Source organism: Cheilinus undulatus, linkage group 4 (assembly GCF_018320785.1).
Source record: "Cheilinus undulatus linkage group 4, ASM1832078v1, whole genome shotgun sequence".
NCBI lineage: Eukaryota > Metazoa > Chordata > Actinopteri > Labriformes > Labridae > Cheilinus > Cheilinus undulatus.
The window spans coordinates 135077-153902 of record NC_054868.1 but is presented as its reverse complement, the minus strand read 5'-3'; the positions used below and the strand labels follow the sequence as shown (position 1 = coordinate 153902).

General features: G+C 41.9%; 1 protein-coding gene across 1 annotated transcript; it reads left to right on the top strand.

Moving 5' to 3' along the window:
• Positions 1-3326: 3326 nt before the first annotated feature.
• Positions 3327-18311, top strand: map1lc3c (microtubule-associated protein 1 light chain 3 gamma). Its single transcript, XM_041784427.1, has 4 exons — positions 3327-3485; positions 3574-3629; positions 3718-3824; positions 18029-18311. The coding sequence occupies exons 1-4, from the start codon at positions 3425-3427 to the stop codon at positions 18195-18197; spliced, it is 393 nt and encodes a 130-aa protein (XP_041640361.1). The 5' UTR covers positions 3327-3424; the 3' UTR covers positions 18198-18311.
• The last annotated feature ends 515 nt before the right edge of the window (positions 18312-18826 follow it).

Here is an 18826-nt window from a genome sequence, read left to right as displayed (position 1 = left end):
TGACAGCAACTTCAGCCTGGCCCCGCCCACTACCATAAATCTCCCGACGCCATTGGCTGGTCAGATAAACGCCAATGACATCATCAAACTGGACAAGAGCAAACGTGACGTCACAAACTCCAGTCAGAGTCATTGTCAGATAAATGTGTAGTAAACCAGTGCCTTTCTTCTCTTTTGGTGTCCCAGCTTTTCTGGAGACCAAAGACCCTGAGCCAGTCCACCATGAGCACTGAGGAAGGGTTCTGGTCTAAGGACAGGCTTTAACACAGTCAATACAAACTGGTCCCTGGTCCCCGGTCTCACTCTGTCCCCTCTTCCTGATCTCTCGGACTGATCCGGACCCTAAATCTCTGACTGGACCTCGTCCTGGACTGGAGAAGACTTCACACCAGAGCTGGAGACCACAAACTCCTGAGGAAACGTTCAGAGGGGGAATCAATCAAAGATCGTCTATGGCAGACCTGCTTCTACAGCAGCGCCCCCTGCTGGTCATAAACAGAACACACGCTTTCTAACAGCGACAGTCTGAGGATTAAACACTGGAGTATTTCTCTCACAGATGATGCAAGTCCTTTCTACGGTGGCCCTGAAGGTCAACTGCAATAAAACATAATAGATACAAAAAAACAGTTTAGCAGACACCGAAAACATTTTCTCTGAATGTAAAAATATTTCATGAACTATCAAGAAGACCAGTTTAAAATCCTACTACCTGTACGGCGGCCAGGAGGGACCATGGGGAAGACAAAGAAAAAGTTTGCTAGATCTGTAATGCCTGTCCTAAATAAAAGTATTTTTACCCCCCCACATCCCCGCCGTGTCCCCCTTAGACTCCATAACCCCGCGGACAACAGAAGGAAAATCATACTGGAAAGGAATTTTATTAACACTATTGTTGGAGAAGATTCACATTTTAGCAGACTGGAGGGGTTAAAACAGTTCATTGGCCCTGATTGTCTTCTATATTTAAGAAGAGTTATATATTAAGACAAACATTATAATAAAAATATTAAAATATTATCTATATTTAAGAAGTCTTAAATTTAGGAAAATATAATAACAAAAATAATAAAATACTATCTATAACTAAGAAAAGTCTTATATTAAAGAAAATATAATAATAAAAATATTTAAATATTTTCTATATTTAAGAAAAGTCTTATATTTAAGAAAATATAATAAAAATAATAAAATATATCTATAACTAAGAAAAGTCTTAAATTTAAGAAAATATAATAATAAAAATTATAAAATATTTTCTATATTTAAGAAAAGTCTTAAATTTAAGAAAATATAATAATAAAAATATTAAAATATTATCTATATTTAAGAAAAGTCTTAAATTTAAGAAAATATAATAATAAAAATATTAAAATATTATCTATATTTAAGAAAAGTCTTATATTTAAGAAAATATAATAACAAAAATAATAAAATATTATCTATATTTAAGAAAAGTCTTAAATTTAAGAAAATATAATAACAAATATAATAAAATATATCTATAACTAAGAAAAGTCTTATATTTAAGAAAATATAATAACAAAAATAATAAAATATATCTATAACTAAGAAAAGTCTTAAATTTAAGAAAATATAATAATAAAAAATGAAAATATTATCTATATTTAAGAAAAGTCTTATATTTAAGAAAAAATAATAAAAATAATAAAATATATCTATAACTAAGAAAAGTCTTATATTTAAGAAAATATAATAATAAAAATATTAAAATATTATCTATATTTAAGAAAAGTCTTACATTTAAGAAAATATAATAATAAAAATATTAAATTATTATCTATATTTAAGAAAAGTCTTTTATTTAAGAAAATATAATAATAAAAATATTAAAATATTATCTATATTTAAGAAAAGTCTTACATTTAAGAAAATATAATAATAAAAATTATAAAATATTTTCTATATTTAAGAAAAGTCTTAAATTTAAAAAACATAATAATAAAAATATCAAAATATTATCTTTATTTAAGAAAAGTCTCAAATTTAAGTAAATATAATAATAAAAATTATAAAATATTTTCTTTATTTAAGAAAAGTCTTATATTTAAGAAAATATAATAACAAATATAATAAAATATATCTATAACTAAGAAAAGTCTTATATTTAAGAAAATATAATAACAAAAATAATAAAATATATCTATAACTAAGAAAAGTCTTAAATTTAAGAAAATATAATAATAAAAAATGAAAATATTATCTATATTTAAGAAAAGTCTTATATTTAAGAAAAAATAATAAAAATAATAAAATATATCTATAACTAAGAAAAGTCTTATATTTAAGAAAATATAATAATAAAAATATTAAAATATTATCTATATTTAAGAAAAGTCTTACATTTAAGAAAATATAATAATAAAAATATTAAATTATTATCTATATTTAAGAAAAGTCTTTTATTTAAGAAAATATAATAATAAAAATATTAAAATATTATCTATATTTAAGAAAAGTCTTACATTTAAGAAAATATAATAATAAAAATTATAAAATATTTTCTATATTTAAGAAAAGTCTTAAATTTAAAAAACATAATAATAAAAATATCAAAATATTATCTTTATTTAAGAAAAGTCTCAAATTTAAGTAAATATAATAATAAAAATTATAAAATATTTTCTTTATTTAAGAAAAGTCTTATATTTAAGAAAATATAATAACAAAAATAATAAAATATGATCTATAACTAAGAAAAGTCTTATATTAAAGAAAATATAATAATAAAAATATTAAATTATTATCTTTATTTAAGAAAAGTCTTAAATTTAAAAAACATAATAATAAAAATATCAAAATATTATCTTTATTTAAGAAAAGTCTCAAATTTAAGAAAATATAATAATAAAAATTATAAAATATTTTCTATATTTAAGAAAAGTCTCAAATTTAAGAAAATATAATAACAAAAATATTAAAAATAATCAAATAATAAAAATAATTGATGGAGATGGTCAGATATTAGAGCAGGAGAAAAATAAGTACGATAACAAGCATGTTCGATTTTTCTAAATGATCTGTAAAAATGTCCTGGAGAATAAAAACCCTCATTTTTAACTCCTCCATATCTCACAGGGTTCCAGACAGGGAGACCTACCCAGTCCACCCGGGACAGGTGTTAAAATCAGAACCTGGATCTGCTGCGACAGAGTCAGCGACGTAGACCATCCAGGGTTCTCGGTCTTATTTATTGGTGCCTACATGAACACTTCCATCCTTACAGGGACAGTTTTTGCTAACGCGGTGCGGTTTTGGTTGGCCGCTCCGGGCCGCCGTACCGTGGGAGCCGGCCTCCTAAATCCTCCATGTGCTAATCAGCTGATGGCTCTCAGCCGCTTCTATTTAGCTGCTGGTCCAGGCTGAGAGCTCAGAGCTGCTGCTGCCTGCTCCGGACTCAGACATGCCCCCCTTCACCAGGAGCCAGCCCCAGAATAAAGCCTTCAAACAGAGGAAGAGCTTCGGTAAAGCCCAGTGAAACACCAGGACCAGGACTACACCCAGACCAGGACTCTGACTATCTAACGGACTATTTCTCTTCTCTCTGTGCAGCGACACGGAAACAGGAGGTGGCAGGGATCCGCTCCAAGTTCCCCAACAAGATCCCGGTAAGTTTCCGCAGTCGTGTTGTTGTGGTACTGGTTGTACTGGTCCTCACCTCCTCTTCCTCCTCCTCCTCCTCCTCACTGCTCCCAGGTCATCATCGAGCGCTACGATAAGGAGAAGTACCTCCCTCCTCTGGATAAAACCAAGTTCCTGGTTCCTCACGAGCTCACCATGACCCAGTTCGTCACCATCATCAGGTAGAGTCCGGTTCTCTGGGTTTAGAGAGGAGGAGGGTCAGGGTGGAGCTGGGTCTGACTATTTCCTGGAACATGAAAACCAGAGACTCGGTGTCATGGACTTTGGCTGGCCCATAAAGGGTTAAAAACGGTCAGACACTTTAGAAATGAAGGAGCAGGACGGGGGCAAACGGGATTTAGTCCCAGAGTTCCCAGCATGTAGACCGTGTGCAGCACTCTGATCACTGGAAACCACTAACCACAGATCCGGTCCAGACTGGGAAACCACTAACCACAGATCCAGTCCAGACTGGGAAACCACTAACCACAGATCCAGTCTAGACTGGGAAACCACTAACCACAGATCCAGTCTAGACTGGGAAACCACTAACCACAGATCCAGTCCAGACTGGGAAACCACTAACCACAGATCCAGTCTAGACTGGGAAACCACTAACCACAGATCCAGTCTAGACTGGGCAGAGCCTATAAAAATAATTGATTTAGGCACCGTGTAAAAATAATTGATTTAGGCACCGTATAAAAATAATTGATTTAGGCACCGTGTAAAAATAATTGATTTAGGCACCGTATAAAAATAATTGATTTAGGCACCGTGTAAAAATAGTTGATTTAGGCACCGTGTAAAAATAATTGATTTAGGCACCGTGTAAAAATAATTGATTTAGGCACCGTATAAAAATAATTGATTTAGGCACCGTGTAAAAATAGTTGATTTAGGCACCGTGTAAAAATAATTGATTTAGGCACCGTGTAAAAATAGTTGATTTAGGCACCGTGTAAAAATAATTGATTTAGGCACCGTATAAAAATAATTGATTTAGGCACCGTGTAAAAATAGTTGATTTAGGCACCGTATAAAAATAATTGATTTAGGCACCGTGTAAAAATAATTGATTTAGGCACAGTGTAAAAATAGTTGATTTAGGCACAGTGTAAAAATAGTTGATTTAGGCACAGTGTAAAAATAGTTGATTTAGGCACAGTGTAAAAATAGTTGATTTAGGCACCGTGTAAAAATAGTTGATTTAGGCACAGTGTAAAAATAGTTGATTTAGGCACCGTGTAAAAATAATTGATTTAGGCACAGTGTAAAAATAGTTGATTTAGGCACCGTGTAAAAATAATTGATTTAGGCACCGTGTAAAAATAGTTGATTTAGGCACCGTGTAAAAATAATTGATTTAGGCACCGTGTAAAAATAGTTGATTTAGGCACCGTGTAAAAATAATTGATTTAGGCACCGTCTAAAAATAGTTGATAAAAATAATTGATTTAGGCACCGTGTAAAAATAATTGATTTAGGCACCGTATAAAAATAATTGATTTAGGCACCGTGTAAAAATAATTGATTTAGGCACCGTGTAAAAATAATTGATTTAGGCACAGTGTAAAAATAATTGATTTAGGCACCGTGTAAAAATAATTGATTTAGGCACCGTGTAAAAATAGTTGATTTAGGCACCGTGTAAAAATAGTTGATTTAGGCACCGTATAAAAATAATTGATTTAGGCACCGTGTAAAAATAATTGATTTAGGCACAGTGTAAAAATAGTTGATTTAGGCACCGTGTAAAAATAATTGATTTAGGCACCGTAAAATTATTTGATTTAGGCACCGTGTAAAAATAATTGATTTAGGCACAGTGTAAAAATAGTTGATTTAGGCACCGTGTAAAAATAATTGATTTAGGCACAGTGTAAAAATAATTGATTTAGGCACCGTGTAAAAATAGTTGATTTAGGCACCGTGTAAAAATAATTGATTTAGGCACCGTGTAAAAATAATTGATTTAGGCACAGTGTAAAAATAGTTGATTTAGGCACCGTGTAAAAATAGTTGATTTAGGCACCGTGTAAAAATAATTGATTTAGGCACCGTGTAAAAATAATTGATTTAGGCACAGTGTAAAAATAGTTGATTTAGGCACCGTGTAAAAATAATTGATTTAGGCACAGTGTAAAAATAATTGATTTAGGCACCGTGTAAAAATAATTGATTTAGGCACCGTGTAAAAATAATTGATTTAGGCACAGTGTAAAAATAGTTGATTTAGGCACCGTGTAAAAATAATTGATTTAGGCACAGTGTAAAAATAGTTGATTTAGGCACCGTGTAAAAATAATTGATTTAGGCACCGTGTAAAAATAGTTGTTTTAGGCACCGTGTAAAAATAAAGGATGTTGACAAACTTCTGGTAGCTTCCTAGCCATGCTAGCGTCTTGGATCACCTTTTTTTTTAACTTTATTTTGTTTGAATTTTTGTGTTACAGTGTTAACAACGACACAGGTGAACATGAGTTTTGGGTTGCCTTGTCTCAACAATGGTTGTTACTGTGGTTTGTTAAGTAACTCAGTCTTTATCAAGTCACTGTGATGTAAACTTTGTCCATTTCCTCCGTGTCTCTTTACGTGGTTCCTCTTAAGTCCTCAGTTCAAATGTTTCCTTCACAGCGTTTGTCCGCTCTTGTGCTGGCGGGTCAGGATTAAACCACCTCCTTGTGATGGCTTTCTTACTGGCTGATAACAAGATTTTCAGCAGATATCTATCCTGTCGTAAAACAATATCTCCTGCAGTGATACCAAAGTAGAGAACCTTACAGTCACAGGTGTAGCGTAGCCCAAAAGTTCCTTTATGAATAAATACTTTCCCAAACCCCACAGTCCTTGGACAGAGCCAAGTATGTGTGAATGGTTGACGCCTACCGCCCACAGTCTCCAACATGGCAGACAGATATTTGCTCCTAATCTTAGGTGTGACAGAGAAGCTTATGACGTTCTCTCAGGTACGTGAGGATGTTCTCCATGTATCTAACCATTCTTCCTCCCAGATATTCACATTTAATTCTTTCTCCATTTCTGTTTTATACACAACGTATTTCCTCTTTCCTCCATTAGTTGTTGATGTAATGTAGATATTATTCTGAAACACCTAATAAGGTTTGAATAATTCCACGTTTATCTAGATTTAGATTGTGTTTAATCTCTCTTTCAAAAAAGTCCTCCTTCATTAGTGTACATATCGCTGCTCATAACAGTTTGACTCTCTGGTCCGAGGTTTTTGGAATAAACTTCCTGTCATGAGCTCTCCCTCTGAGCCGCCTGAGCTCTTTCTCACGTTTGTAAGTCAGTTTAAACGGTAACGTAAGTGTGAAGCGAGTGACAGCGTCTCCCTGATTTAACAGGTCATTAGATGCAGCTCTTTGAATTTCCCTTCCTTGCACATTTCTTTCTAAATTCTTCCGTTTTGCCTCGTAGTGCTCGGTACACCAGTAAACCACTGGTCTGATTTGGGCCGCATGAAAAAAACTCCCTAAGGTCTGGACGTGCCACGCCTCCTCAGTGTTTTCCCATTTGTAATATTTTTGATTCAACTCTTGGTCCGTGTCCCTTCCATATGAACCTTGAAATAAATTTATCCCAGACTCTAAACTGTTTATCGGGTATTTCAATGAGCAACGCCTGAAAAAGGTCGAGGAGCCGTGGAAGAACGTTCATCTTTGTTGAATCTATTCGTGAACTCAGGTGGAAGGACAGCCCTCCTCTCCAGATCCCTCCTGATGTCCTGATCCACTTTGACATAATGTGCTCTATTCAGTTTATCTGTTCCTTTTGTTAGGATGACCCCAGGATGTTTCATCTTTGTTGTGTAGTTCTGGATGGGAGGTCATTAAATGTTGTAGCTAAATTCAGCTTATATCCCGAATAAAAGCCGAACATATCCTGTAGATCCATCCGTGCAGGGGTAGATGTGTCTGCATGTCCTAAATGACAGATCACATCATCAGCAGAAAGCCCGACGGTGTGTTTTCATTATCAGCCGTTATTCCTTTCAGCTCTCTGCTCTGCCTGATTGCTTGGGTCAGAGGTTCTGTGAAAATAGCAGACAGGGTTGGTGAGAGACAACGACCCTGTCTGGTAGATCGTTCTGGAGCTGTACTCTCTGACAGACTCCCATTCATTTTTATCCTTGCTGTTGCTTTTTGGTAAAGAGTTCTGAAACACTGGATCGCCTCATTCAATCCAAATTTTGCAAGCACTTGATAGAAAAAGGACCGACCGACGCTGTCGCATGCTTTTCCAGCATGGAGGCTTATCAAAGCTGCACAGACTTGTTTGTGTTGGACATATTCAGTTCTCCTTATGTTGTCGGGGTTTGGCAGCCCTTAATAAAGCCTGTCTGATCCTCTTCTCTAATTTTCTCCACACCTTTTAGCTGTAATAGATGTATATAGTTTGTAATCCATGTTCAAAATTGATATAGGTCTATGTTTGAGCACGTTTCACTGTTTTTCCCTTCAGGAATCACTGATATGACAGCTTCCTTCCAGGAAGGAGGAAGTTCACCTTCTTCCAGTGTATAGTTAAACTCCAGGAGCTGAAAGTTTTATTCCACTCAGCTGGCAGGAGGTTTGTTATTTTTCAGTCTTTTTAATGCTTCCTCTTTTTCCGTTGTTGTAATGGGGAGGTCAAGAAGTCATTTAGTTTCTTCCCAATCGCTGGCGAATCAAAGGTTTCGAGAAAATTTCTCATCTGGTCGATGTCAGCAGACGGAGGCTGAGCGTACAAGTTTCTATAATAATTCATAAAATTTCTCTGAATTTCTCGCGGTTCATGTGTCACCTGATTAGTGTTAGTACCTCTATCTCAGAGACTGTCCTGGATGATCCTTCTTAGTATGATTGTCTGAGGAATCTTGTGTTTTTCTCAATGGTCCACGTTTTCCCTTATTTCCTTTATTTTGGGGAGTAATGTTGGGTCCTGTGTGTTTTTATGCTGTTGTTCAATTTCCAGCAGCTTCTCCTTTTCCTTCTTGAAGGTTTCTTCTCTTGATTTTTTAATGACTGATGCTCTGGCTTTAAGTTTTCCTCTCATAACTGCTTTAAGGTCTTGGAGCACCTTGGTGCATCAGGCTGTCGTTTGGGTTAAATGAACTGGAGTCTAGGACTGAGGACTGGACCTGAATAGGTTTTAATAATGTCTGAATTTGCTTTTAACAAAATGAATCCATCAGAGTTTGTGAACTTTGATTCTTTTTCTTACCCTGAAAACTTCGGTAATCTGCGTTTTAGTCAAGGTGCAGGACTCTTACAGAGTGGAGAGTCACTCCTGATTTAGTCTGGTTTTAGAGTTTGAGAGGGACGAGTCCGTCAGAGACTGCAGAGGTTTTTAGTGGGACTACGGACTCTGAACCATGTCTGGAGTTTTTCAGGGTTTTTAGTGGTTGAGAATCTGATTTTCCTTTGTCTGCTGGAGTGCTGGTGTTGTTGGTGTGATGTAGAAAATCTTCTTTCCCTCCATCTTTGAGAGAAGGAGAGCACGGTCTGTTCACAGGTATCATGGTTTTGCTCGTATTTAGAATCCTAGCAGGTCAGTCTGGTCCGGTTTGTTCTAGAGCCTTGGTAGTAGCAGCCTGCTGCCACATGTCTGGAGCAGTGTTAGATATTTCCAGTATAGTCAGCGTCTCTGAACTTTGGGCTTCCATGATGAAACGTCAGCGATCGCAGGGGCTGGGACGTCCAGCGGTTACTCCTCCACTGTCCTTTAATGCTGGCCATGTCTTTGGGTGCCTGGGTCTCCTCGTCCTGTTGTCATGGCAACTAGAGCAGGTGATGGAATGGAAGTTTTTGAGCTCCTGTTTACATATGCCTCCAGCTGAAACCTGAAAATCTGCCAACATCAGACAAAGAAAGTCAGCCAGACCTGCAGAATCTGGAATTATTCTGAGGCTGGAATGTTTGATAGAAACTGGCGTTATTAATCAAACAGTAGATTTATTCAGCAGTAATCCTCAGGGCCAAAGGGGCCTGGTCAAAGTCCGCCTGCTAGAATCAGGAAAGGCTTGAATTAGTCACCTTGGCCCCGTGTTTGTGCAGTGTAAGTCTGTGGAGCAGAGTTGTGTAACTGCTGTGAAAAAAAAAAGGAGCGATCGCTCCAGTGAAGGGAGGAGGCGGATCTTCCTCAGCCCGTCAGCCTGCTCCCAACGTCTGTCACTACTGCTGAGAAGGAACAGAAGAGGGGGAGGTGACAAGGTACCAGGAGGGCTGAAGATTTCAGAGCTGAGTGTTAGACGGAGGAGAATCTGCCTAACTCCATGTCTCCAGTTCAGAGTGAGTCTGCTCCAAGCCACAAACAGATGAGCGACCGAGGCGTAGAGCGACCGAGGCGTAGAGGGACTGAGGTGTAGAGCGACCGAGGTGTAGAGCGACCGAGGCGTAGAGGGACTGAGGTGTAGAGCGACCGAGGCGTAGAGGGACTGAGGTGTAGAGCGACCGAGGCGTAGAGAGACCGAGTTGTAGAGAGACCGAGGCGTAGAGCGACCGAGGTGTAGAGCGACCGAGGCGTAAAGAGACTGAGGTGCAGAGCGACCGAGGCATAGAGTGGGGGCTGAGGTGTAGAGCGACCGAGGCGTAGAGAGACCGAGGTGTAGAGCGACCGAGGCGTAGAGAGACCGAGGTGTACAGCGACCGAGGCGTAGAGAGACCGAGGTGTAGAGCGACCGAGGCGTAGAGCGACCGAGGCGTAGAGCGACCGAGGCGTAGAGCGACCGAGGCGTAGAGCGACCGAGGCGTAGAGCGACCGAGGCGTAGAGCAGGGGCCGAGGCGTAGAGAGACCGAGGTGTAGAGCGACTGAGGCCTAGAGCGGGGGCCGAGGCGTAGAGTGACTGAGGCGTAGAGCGACTGAGGCGTAGAGCGACTGAGGCGTAGAGCGACCGAGGCGTAGAGCGACCGAGGCCTAGAGCGACCGAGGCGTAGAGCGACCGAGGCGTAGAGAGACTGAGGTGTAGAGCGACCGAGGCGTAGAGAGACCGAGGCGTAGAGAGACTGAGGTGTACAGCGACCGAGGCGTAGAGCGGGGGCTGAGGCGTAGAGCGACCGAGGTGTAGAGCGATTGAGGCGTAGAGAGACTGAGGTGTAGAGAGACTGAGGTGTAGAGAGACTGAGGTGTAGAGAGACTGAGGTGTAGAGAGACTGAGGTGTAGAGAGACTGAGGTGTAGAGAGACTGAGGTGTAGAGCGACCGAGGCGTAGAGAGACCGAGGCGTAGAGAGACTGAGGTGTAGAGCGACCGAGGCGTAGAGCGGGGGCTGAGGCGTAGAGCGACCGAGGTGTAGAGCGATTGAGGCGTAGAGAGACTGAGGTGTAGAGCGACCGAGGCGTAGAGCGGGGGCTGAGGCGTAGAGAGACTGAGGTGTAGAGCGACCGAGGCGTAGAGCAGGGGCCGAGGCGTAGAGCGACCGAGGCGTAGAGCGGGGGCTGAGGCGTAGAGAGACCGAGGTGTAGAGAGACCGAGGTGTAGAGAGACCGAGGTGTAGAGAGACTGAGGTGTAGAGAGACTGAGGTGTAGAGCGACCGAGGCGTAGAGAGACTGAGGTGTAGAGAGACTAAGTTGTAGAGCCACCGAGGCGTAGAGCGGGGGCCGAGGTGTAGAGCGACCGAGGCGTAGAGCGACCGAGGCGTAGAGCGGGGGCCGAGGCGTAGAGCGACCGAGGCGTAGAGAGACCGAGGCATAGAGAGATCGAGGCGTAGAGCGACCGAGGCGTAGAGCGACCGAGGCATAGAGAGATCGAGGCGGCGTGGAAAGCGGGAATTTCTCTCCTGCTGAGCTGCTGACTGACCCACAGATGTTTTACTAGAGAACACTCACTGTACAAGTGATCCAAAAACACAAGAATAGAAAGGAAAAAATCATTTTCCTGTGATTTACTATAAAAAAGACTCCTCCAGACTCTGGTCTCAGTCCTAGACTCCTCTAATCTCTGGTCTCAGTCCTGGAGTTCTCCAGACTCTGGTCTCAGTCCTAGACTCCTCTGATCTCTGGTCTCAGTCTTACACTCGTCTAGACTCTGGTCTCAGTCCTAGACTCCTGGAGACTCTGGTCTCAGTCCTAGACTCCCCTTGACTCTGGTCTCAGCCCTAGTCTTCTCTAAACTCTGGTCTCAGTCCTAGACTCCCCTAGACTCTGGTCTCAGTCCTAGACTTCTCTACATTCTGGTCCCAGTCATAGACTCCTCTAGACTCTGATCTCAGCCCTAGACTTCTCTAGACTCTGGTCTCAGTCATAGACTCCCCTAGCCTCTGGTCTCAGCCCTAGACTCCTGGAGACTCTGGTCTCAGTCCTAGACTCCCCTAGACTCTGGTCTCAGTCCTAGACTTCTCTACATTCTGGTCCCAGTCATAGACTCCTCTAGACTCTGATCTCAGTCCTAGACTTCTCTAGATTCTGGTCCCAGTCATAGACTCCTCTAGACTCTTGTCTGTCTTTGTCTCTAGACCTGTTCTATGTGTGCAAGACTAAGTCATTAGTGATCTGGATCCTGTCCTCTCCAGGTCCAGCTGTGGTGAAAGTCCTGGTCTCAGGAGTGCAGTTTCCTCCTTTAGTTTGTAGGAACGCTCTGATTGGCTGCAGCTTTCAGCAGATCCTATTGGTCTTTGCTTCCTCTTGGCTTCACCCATTGGACATTCTGGGTCATGTGATCAGACCTCTACCTGCTGTGGTCTTAGATTCTGGGTCATGGCTTAAGTGGTTCCTTTGAGACCAAAGCCTCCTTGACTGAGCTGCATTATTATTTGTACACAGGTTAATCAGTGCAAAGGATTGTGGGTCCAAACTTCAGTAGCACTAATATTCAGAGAAATCAAATACATGCTGTTTAGTTAATTCTTGTTCTTGCTAAATGGAAATATAAAAACGGCCCCTCTTTAGGTCTTGGTTCTCCAGTCGGTCTGGTCCTGAAGGTTCCTGCTTCTCTGTCTGAAGAGTGACGAGAGGTCTCCATGTGAGACGAGCCCACAGTCTGGAGTCTGGAGTCTGGACTGTAAACCTCAGTCTGGTTTTAGACCCTCTCCTTCCTACCTGGTTTTAGTTTTTATAAAGTCTGGCTTTAATTTTGAACTATGGATCGTTAGGATAACAGATCCTGTTGGTTTAAAACACTCAGGAAAATTTTAGTCCAAACATGGACAATATTTAAATCCTTTACCCAGAATTCCACGCTGTGTCTGATTTTTATGGTTTAATCACTGACAACGCATCCATGCCTCATTTTATAGTGATGACTGTGACCTTGGAATGCTGACTGTGATCTTGGAATGCTGACTGGGATCTCAGAACGCTGACTTTGATCTTGGAATGCTGACTTTGATTTCGAAACGATGGCTGTGATCTCGGAACGCTGACTTTGATTTCGAAACGATGGCTGTGATCTCGGAACACTGACTTTGTTTTCGAAACGATGGCTGTGATCTCGGAATGCTGAATTTGATCTCGGAATGCTGATTGTGATCTCGGAATGCTGACTTTGATCTCAAAATGCTGACTTTGATTTCAAAACAATGGCTGTGATCTCGGAACGCTGACTTTGATCTCGGAACGCTGACTTTGATCTCGGAACGCTGACTTTGATCTTGGAATGCTGACTTTGATCTCGGAAAGATGACTGTGATCTCGGAATGCTGACTTTGATTTCAAAACAATGGCTGTGATCTCGGAACGCTGACTTTGATCTCGGAATGCTGACTTTGATCTCGGAACGATGGCTGTGATCTCGGAACGCTGACTTTGATTTCGAAACGATGGCTGTGATCTCGGAACGCTGACTTTGTTTTCGAAACGATGGCTGTGATCTCGGAATGCTGAATTTGATCTCGGAAAGCTGACTGTGATCTCGGAATGCTGATTGTGATCTCGGAATGCTGACTTTGATTTCAAAACAATGGCTGTGATCTCGGAACGCTGACTTTGATCTCGGAACGCTGACTTTGATCTCGGAATGCTGACTTTGATCTCGGAAAGCTGACTGTGATCTCGGAATGCTGACTTTGATTTCAAAACAATGGCTGTGATCTCGGAACGCTGACTTTGATCTCGGAATGCTGACTTTGATCTCGGAACGCTGACTGTGATCTCGGAATGCTGACTGTGATCTCGGAATGCTGACTGTGATCTCGGAATGCTGACTGTGATTTCAGAACGATGGCTGTGATCTCGGAATGCTGACTGTGATCTTGGAATGCTGACTTTGATTTCGGAATGCTGACTGTGATCTTGGAATGCTGACTGTGATTTCGGAACACTGGCTGTGATTTCGGAACGCTGACTTTGATTTCGGAACGCTGACTTTGATCTCGGAACGCTGACTTTGATCTCGGAATGCTGACTTTGATTTCGAAACGATGACTGTGATCTCGGAATGCTGACTTTGATTTCAAAACAATGGCTGTGATCTCGGAACGCTGACTTTGATCTCGGAATGCTGACTTTGATCTCGGAACGATGGCTGTGATCTCGGAACGCTGACTTTGATTTCGAAACGATGGCTGTGATCTCGGAACGCTGACTTTGATTTCGAAACGATGGCTGTGATCTCGGAACACTGACTTTGATTTCGAAACGATGGCTGTGATCTCGGAACGCTGACTTGGATCTTGGAATGCTGACTGTGATCTCGGAATGCTGACTGTGATCTCGGAATGCTGACTGTGATTTCAGAACGATGGCTGTGATCTCGGAATGCTGACTGTGATCTTGGAATGCTGACTTTGATTTCGGAATGCTGACTGTGATCTTGGAATGCTGACTGTGATTTCGGAACACTGGCTGTGATTTCGGAACGCTGACTTTGATCTCGGAACGCTGACTTGGATCTTGGAATGCTGACTGTGATCTCGGAATGCTGAATTTGATCTCGGAAAGCTGACTGTGATCTCGGAATGCTGATTGTGATCTCGGAATGCTGACTTTGATTTCAAAACAATGGCTGTGATCTCGGAACGCTGACTTTGATCTCGGAACGCTGACTTTGATCTCGGAATGCTGACTTTGATCTCGGAAAGCTGACTGTGATCTCGGAATGCTGACTTTGATTTCAAAACAATGGCTGTGATCTCGGAACGCTGACTTTGATCTCGGAATGCTGACTTTGATCTCGGAACGCTGACTTGGATCTTGGAATGCTGACTGTGATCTCGGAATGCTGAATTTGATTTCAAAACAATGGCTGTGATCTCGGAACGCTGACTTTGATCTCGGAATGCTGACTTTGATCTCGGAAGGATGGCTGTGATCTCGGAACGCTGACTTTGATTTCGAAACGATGGCTGTGATCTCGGAACGCTGACTTTGATCTCGGAATGCTGACTTTGATCTCGGAACGCTGACTTGGATCTTGGAATGCTGACTGTGATCTCGGAATGCTGACTGTGATCTCGGAATGCTGACTGTGATTTCAGAACGATGGCTGTGATCTCGGAATGCTGACTGTGATCTTGGAATGCTGACTTTGATTTCGGAATGCTGACTGTGATCTTGGAATGCTGACTGTGATTTCGGAACACTGGCTGTGATTTCGGAACGCTGACTTTGATCTCGGAACGCTGACTTGGATCTTGGAATGCTGACTGTGATCTCGGAATGCTGAATTTGATCTCGGAAAGCTGACTGTGATCTCGGAATGCTGATTGTGATCTCGGAATGCTGACTTTGATTTCAAAACAATGGCTGTGATCTCGGAACGCTGACTTTGATCTCGGAACGCTGACTTTGATCTCGGAATGCTGACTTTGATCTCGGAAAGCTGACTGTGATCTCGGAATGCTGACTTTGATTTCAAAACAATGGCTGTGATCTCGGAACGCTGACTTTGATCTCGGAATGCTGACTTTGATCTCGGAACGCTGACTTGGATCTTGGAATGCTGACTGTGATCTCGGAATGCTGAATTTGATCTCGGAAAGCTGACTGTGATCTCGGAATGCTGATTGTGATCTCGGAATGCTGACTTTGATTTCAAAACAATGGCTGTGATCTCGGAACGCTGACTTTGATCTCGGAACGCTGACTTTGATCTCGGAATGCTGACTTTGATCTCGGAAAGCTGACTGTGATCTCGGAATGCTGACTTTGATTTCAAAACAATGGCTGTGATCTCGGAACGCTGACTTTGATCTCGGAATGCTGACTTTGATCTCGGAACGCTGACTTGGATCTCGGAATGCTGACTGTGATCTCGGAATGCTGACTGTGATCTCGGAATGCTGACTGTGATTTCAGAACGATGGCTGTGATCTCGGAATGCTGACTGTGATCTTGGAATGCTGACTTTGATTTCGGAATGCTGACTGTGATCTTGGAATGCTGACTGTGATTTCGGAACACTGGCTGTGATTTCGGAACGCTGACTTTGATTTCGGAACGCTGACTTTGATCTCGGAACGCTGACTTTGATCTCGGAATGCTGACTTTGATCTCGGAACGCTGACTGTGATCTCGGAATGCTGACTTTGATTTCGAAACGATGGCAGTGATCTCGGAATGCTGACTTTGATTTCGAAACGATGGCAGTGATCTCGGAATGCTGACTGTGATCTCGGAATGCTGACTGTGATCTCGGAACGCTGACTGTGATCTCGGAACGCTGACTGTGATCTCGGAACGCTGACTGTGATCTTGGAATGCTGACTTTGATCTTGGAATGCTGACTGTGATCTCGGAATGCTGACTGTGATCTCGGAACCCTGACTGAGATCTCGGAACGCTGACTGTGATCTTGGAATGCTGACTGTGATCTCGGAATGCTGACTGTGATTTCGGAACGATGGCTGTGATCTCGGAATGCTGACTGTGATCTTGGAATGCTGACTTTGATTTTGGAACGATGACTGTGATTTTGGAACGCTGACTGTGATTTCGGAACGCTGACTTTGATCTCGGAATGCTGACTGTGATCTTGGAATGCTGAATCTGATTTCGGAACGATGGCTGTGATTTCGGAACGCTGACTGATTTCGGAACGCTGACTTTGATCTCGGAATGCTGACTGTGATCTCGGAACGCTGACTGTGACTTTGGAATGCTGACAGTGATCTTGGAATCCTGACCTTTTTCCACTGAATCTGCAGCCATCTCTAACAGCGTTGTGTTCCTCCATCTCTGAATGTCTTCTGTTGTTAGTTTTGTTCGGTTCTCTAACGGAATCGGATCAAACTTAAAATTCTGGAATGTGGACAGATGTCGGAATTATCCAGATGTGGATCAGTGGAGCTCAACCTTATTCTGCTGAAGAGCCACCTTATCTTCAGACTCCTTCAGCCAGAGCCACAGTCCACATGGAGGATGTGAGATAGATCCTAGATAAGTTCATCCAGAGTTAGATGAAATGGTGAACTGGAGGATTAATGGGATGTAACGGGCTACATAGAAATGTCTGCATAGGGGGCGCAGGTGGCCGAATGGTCGAGGTGCACGCCCCATGTATGTGGACAGCCTGGGTTCAAATCCGGCCTGAGGCCCTTTACTGCATGTCTCTACCCCGCTCTCATCCCTGTTTCCAACTCTATCCACTATCCTCCTCTATCAAATAAAGGCACAAAAATGCCCAAAATAAACCTTAAAAAAAAAAAAAGAAATGTCTGCATAGAAACAACATGTCCCTGATAATGAAAATGTTTTTATTTATTGAATTTATCACTGACGTTGGGCCAAAACTTTGTATTTTAATGTTTTTCTAAATCAGGGGTCAGCCTTTCCATCTGTCTGGGTTTATCCAATTTAAAGCAGTAAAAATGTCAAAGGTGTGTTTTTTAATTCCCTGAAAAGTGGCGATTTTAGAGACCAGGTGTTTGACAGCAGGGCCGTGAGTTCACCTGGACTACAGATACCTTCAGATGTTAGAACTGGCTGAGTTTGAGATGCTTTTCTAAGAGCTGATGAATTATGAGTGGATGTTTGGGTATTTATCTCTCACACTGGGGCGTTTACTGGAGTTATTAACATTAAGGAGATGCTTTCTCATTTTTTTCACTCATTATTAATGCTGTTAACTAAAGGGGGAGGGGCCTCATAGTGGTCTTTGCCCTGGGCCTCCAAATATCTAAACCCGGCCCTGCCGAGCTTCGGTTTTATATTTCTGACAGGATTTATCCTCATTATTAAAGATCAAATAAAACGCCCATGTTAGATACTTCGTTTTCTCCACGTGTGTGTGAGGCTCGCTGAAGATTTACCAAAGACAAACCTGGAGGGTTAGATTGTATGTGATCATCATAAAGAGCATGTAAAGAGTTGTAGGTTCTGGTCATTCAGCCAGACTCTACTGATCGATCACTGAAGTATTGATTTAGCCTCTGAGCTACAGCCGGGTTTGAGCTTCTAGCTAGCATAACGGTTTCACTGTAAAATCTAACAGACCTCCCTGTCCTCTCAGGAACCGGATGGCTCTGCTGCCCACCCAGGCCTTCTACCTGCTCATCAACAACAGCGGGCTGGCCAGCATGTCTCTGACCATGGCCCAGGTCTACAAAGACCACCAGGACGAGGACGGCTTCCTCTACATGACCTACGCCTCTCAGGAGGTGTTTGGACGCTCGCTCTAACCGCTGACTGCTGTAGCTCTGCTGTAGCTAGCTGCAGCTGTGCTGTAGCACTGCTGTAGCTAGCTGTAGCTGTGCTGTAGCTGTGCTGTAGCTAGCTGTAGCTCTGCTGTAGCTCTGCTGTAGCTCTGCTGTAGCTCTGCTGTAGCTAGCTGGAGCTCTGCTGGAGCTCTGCTGGAGCTAGCTCTAGCACTGCTGTAGCTGTGCTGTAGCTAGCTGTAGCTAGCTGTAGCTCTGCTGTAGCTCTGCTGTAGCTCTGCTGTAGCTGTGCTGTAGCTAGCTGGAGCTCTGCTGGAGCTAGCTCTAGCACTGCTGTAGCTGTGCTGTAGCTAGCTGTAGCTAGCTGTAGCTCTGCTGAACTGTGTACATAGAGGATAATCTGTAAATACTGTAATATTGGTGTATATGTTGATTGTATGAGGAGGATTTTAATGAAAACATGTGGATCTAATAAATCTAAAGACAAACGTGTGGAGGTTTGATGATGAAGGTGTTAATCTAAAGACAAACGTGTGGAGCTTTGATGATGAAGGTGTTAATCTAAAGACAAACGTGTGGAGCTTTGATGATGAAGGTGTTAGAGGGGATTACTTCAGTGAACCAGAGCCTTGTTTTTCTAAAGTTGTGTAAAA